This window comes from Salvia miltiorrhiza, chromosome 7, assembly GCF_028751815.1.
Source record: "Salvia miltiorrhiza cultivar Shanhuang (shh) chromosome 7, IMPLAD_Smil_shh, whole genome shotgun sequence".
NCBI classification, from domain to species: domain Eukaryota; kingdom Viridiplantae; phylum Streptophyta; class Magnoliopsida; order Lamiales; family Lamiaceae; genus Salvia; species Salvia miltiorrhiza.
Genome location: NC_080393.1, coordinates 59,000,345 through 59,004,739, shown reverse-complemented (window position 1 = coordinate 59,004,739; position 4,395 = coordinate 59,000,345). Strand labels below are relative to the sequence as shown.

The 4,395-nt window shown below is 41.0% G+C and overlaps 1 protein-coding gene across 1 annotated transcript; it reads right to left on the bottom strand.

Moving 5' to 3' along the window:
- Positions 1 to 343: 343 nt before the first annotated feature.
- On the bottom strand, positions 344 to 2,285 carry LOC130995208 (uncharacterized). Its single transcript, XM_057920365.1, has one exon. It carries the CDS (start codon positions 1,666 to 1,668, stop codon positions 598 to 600), a length of 1,071 nt encoding a protein of 356 aa, XP_057776348.1. The 5' UTR covers positions 1,669 to 2,285; the 3' UTR covers positions 344 to 597.
- Between the last annotated feature and the right edge of the window lie 2,110 nt (positions 2,286 to 4,395).

Genomic DNA, 4,395 nt, shown 5'->3' with positions numbered 1-4,395 from the left:
ATTTGATGCACATTTCATTAAAAAAGATAAGATTAAAGAAATACTAATACTAATATGAAAAAAAATATCCAATCACATGCGCCCCCTCAAAGAGGAGGTTGTTTGCATAATGGGTCCAATGCAATAAAACGACGAAGTGTGGTCCTAATCCTGGGAATCAGAAAACTGGCATTAAATGGATAATGTCTTAATCCCTTTAGCTCCTAGTTTTCATCAAATCCTCCTTTTCCCACTACATCCAGCTATGTCACAATTTTACAACAAAACAAGATTTCATAACTGCCACCATCAACTTGGAAAAGTGAGTTCAATCAAGATTTTTAGATATGAAGAAGAAAAGATATCAAGAAAGCCATTGACAATCATCTCATTTTGACATCCCAAAACACAAATCTCATCATGATTGGCAGCTGATTCTCTGCTCAAGATAATGTAAGAACTTAGACAGCAACATGATCTGAGAGGGGAAAAGTTAAACTTGCAATTTCTACATATTTACAAGATTTACAATGGTATCATAATAGGCCAGATAATATAAACTTAAAAAAACACTTCTTTCACCCCTTGGATTCTTCATCTCCTAAACTCCAACTCAAGTCACAAAGCAAAGCTCTCTTGATTCTTAGTAGAGAGCCGCTTGAGAAACTCATAGGTAGTGATCATGGTCGTCGCAGACATCGACATTGAAGCCCATCTCGGCCCCAACCCGCGATAGCAAGCACCCAACCCGCCCTCCTTCACCAAGTTCCTCACGGTCTGCATAACCGTGGGCGTTCTACCACTACCACGCCCGCCCCCTTCACCTCCCCCTCCATCCAAAACCTGCAGCCTCGTCTTAATAGTGTCGAGAGGCATTGTCACCAGCGCAGACGCCCCACTAGCCATCGCAGCACTCAATGCCTGAACCGCCATCACAGACTTCCCATCCGGCCTATAACCATTCCCACCATTCCCACCATTGCTATTCTCACTCTTCTTGCAGAAGTAGCACCCGATGCAGCCCCAAATCCCCCTATGCGCCATCGAGTAAGAAGCCCACCACACAGCATTCGAAGGGGCGTAAGTCAGTATAGATATCCCAAACCCTCTGTACAAACCCCTCACCCCATCAGCGCGCACAATCTTCCTAAACGCGTCTATCCCACCATTATACCTCTTCAATCCAACCGTGCAAGAACCCCCATCACCAACCCCTCCCTGCACCATCAGCCTCTGGCTCACTACATCAATTGGAGTCCAAACCAACTGAGCAGCCATGGCAGCGCTCAGCCCAGCAGCTGCATTCGCTATGGCCGAGGCAGAGGCCTCGGATAACCCTAGCTGGCCACTAGCAACATTGCCTACATTGCTCTTGGTAACCTCAAGAGCACCCATGTACAGGGCACGGGCCGGTATGGTCCCCATCAGGGAAGTCCCAAAACCGCGGTAGAAACCCCTCCACCCCTCGTTCCTAAAGATCGAGGCCGCCATTTTGAAGCACGGGCAGTCATTCAGCATCACCTGCTGCCGCGTTTTCAGCACCACAATCGGGTAGAGAGTGCCCGAAACGCCTGAAAACAGAGCAGCACCGAGGAAGAAGAACTTGGATTTATCAAGCATCTCCCAATCTATATCTGCAGGCAGATGGATTTCAGTCGCTGAATCATCCTCTGCGGTGCTCAAACTCATCTTCGCCACTTTCGGATTTCTATAAACACAACAAACAAACTTTTTCTATCCAACAAAATCCCCAAATAAGATAAACCCTATTTTCAGCTCTAAGTGTAACAGAATCCCCAAATTCAGCTGGCCGTATACTTAAAAACGGAAAAAGGATTAAAAAACGGATTGCGCAAATGGTCCAGCTCAAATCGAAACCCTAACAGTTCCAGTATCAAAAAACGGGTAATTTCTTTTTCCGCTTGCGCAAACAGATTAAAGAACGGAAATGACTGAGCACGAAAAGATCCAGCATCTCCTCACTACAAGCTCCGAGCCGATCATTTGGAAATACTTCCCATTTTCGGATTAGAGGATTTGCAACTGTTATAAATAGGATTGAGGCGAAGGAATTCAACGACGCTAAAATGGATTAGTAAATAAGTAAAGAAAAGTTGCGACAGTGTGTGTGTGTGTGTGTGAGGGTTAATGGATTTGGGATTTGGGAGGTGAGGGTTTTGGAGTATGGGAGAAGCGGACACGTGTCGGTTACTGTTTCGAGAAGATGGTGTTCTTCACGTCTCGGGATTCAGTGTGGCGCAGGCCTACAGAATGTGGTGGGCTGCGGGCTGATTGATTTGCTGCAAAACTGTGGGTTTTTTTTGATAGGGTGTGGGCGCTATTAATATATGTGCGCGAGCGCGTGTGTTTTTTCAGATTTAAGCAGATTAAATTCATTCAAATTAACATTTTCAATCTAAAAATCTAACATCTTATTCAAATTCAAATTCCAAAATTATATTAATTAAAATAAATATAATAATAAAAAATTACAATAATAAAAAATTCAAAATTTTAACCAAAAATAGTCAATTTTCAATTTTTTCAATATTATTTTTACACGCACCATATATCAACACTTTCAAGATGAGCACAAAGAGGGAGAAGGGGGGCATATCGAGCCGGGTGCGAACAACGGGGCTCGAGTAGGGTGCAAGAGTCTCGTTGTGGATGCTCTTAGAGCTTGTCGGCTTAATAATGTGCACCTCTCAATTGGTTCTAATTAATAGTAAGAATTATGGTTTAATTAGGATTTATTAATTTATAATTTGAGTTTATAAAGTAAAAGTTTAAATTTATCAATTATTCATAATCATTACTTGAACTAAATTAAATAATTCATGATTATTTAAATTACTAAATTAAATTTCATTAAAGATTACTTAACATAAGCAAATTAAAGAAATGCATTATTGTAAAACGAACCACGTGAGAGTTCGGATTTTGGGCTTTTTGGTTGGGCTTCGTGTCTCAAGCGAAAATAAATATAGGAACAAAAATTATATTTTGTATAGATTGGAATATGGGCCGTGGTGTTAGCACGAACAAAGTGTTAAGTGTATATTTTTGCCTCACAAAAAAAAGAAAAAAAAAAGAGAAGAAAGCGAGAAAAAAGTGTGTATAGTTTTAGGCGATTACTATGATAAAATTTTCTAATAATGATAGGGGGGTGTATTAGTTCAAGACTTTAATAGATTTATGCAGACTTTTAAAGTATGGGTGTATTAGTTCAAGACTTTTAAAAGTCTATAAAAATCTGGGTGTATTCGTTCAAGACTTTTAAAAGTCTATGTAAATTTGGGTGTATTCGTTAATCTATGGACTTTAAAGTTGGAATGACTTTCATTGATTTCGTTGAAAAAATAGGCATGAACAAATCCGAACACAGACCACGAGAATTCACAAATCTTGCGCTCGCTGGGTGCCAGCGTTCGTGGCCAAGAAGCCGGCTGCTGTTGGACCCTAGCGATCATTGCCAACGATTCCAGCAACATGACATGAAAGATATAGCACCCACACTTGGTTCTAAATGCAGTTTTTCTTAATAAAGTTGGGTGTTGGCATGCCCCACAGATTTCATTGCCGATGTTTTGGAGCTCTCCAGTAGTTTTTTTTTATCATTTATTATCATTTGTTGCTGGCAGGCATAGCCTGAGCACTTTATTGTGTTTCCATTCAGTTTCACTCAAATATTCTACTGGTGCAAGCATTTCTTTATTTTTGTATTCACCCTTCACTCTATCAGATGGCAGTCATATGAAAACATTTTCACAAAGGTGCCCGAATACCACTTATGTTGTGCATCATGTTGAGAAGATGAAATAAGAAATAAGAAAATTAGGGCTGGGCTGCTGTATATATATATATACAACAAAGTCAGCGGCCACTGGACCCTAGCGGTCGCTGGGTCTCCAGCGGTCGCTGGGTATCCAGCGCTCGTAGGCTCCTAGCGGCCTTTGGAAGTGGGTCTAGCGCTCGTTCATTTCCCGCGCTCGCTGGGTTTGTGGATTTTAAGTCCGAAAATATCACGCCAAATTCTTGCTAATTCATTAAAAATCCGACTAAGAATTCATTCAAAATCATGAAGAATCCGTGAGAATTCTATAGACTTTTAAAATCCACGGACTTTTAAAATCTACATAAATCTTGAACTAATACACCCTGACATTAAGAAATGTATCATACAAATTTATTATATTTTTAGGTATAATAAAGTTTAAATATATTCATATATCAGTTGTTATTACATGCGGTCGGCCGCATAGTAGGCGGCCAGGTCCGCCCGACCCAAATAGACACCCAGGCCGTTAACCCTGACCCGAAGTATAAAGTACTAAAATTTACTGTTCACAAACCCTGCAACAGGTTGCCTCCCAAACTCTCATCTCCCAAACTCCGCACCCTTTCTCCTCAACC

Bases quoted from the DNA above. Each gene is read 5' to 3' on its own strand.
- LOC130995208 (XM_057920365.1), bottom strand. From the start codon at position 1,668: ATGAGTTTGAGCACCGCAGAGGATGATTCAGCGACTGAAATCCATCTG.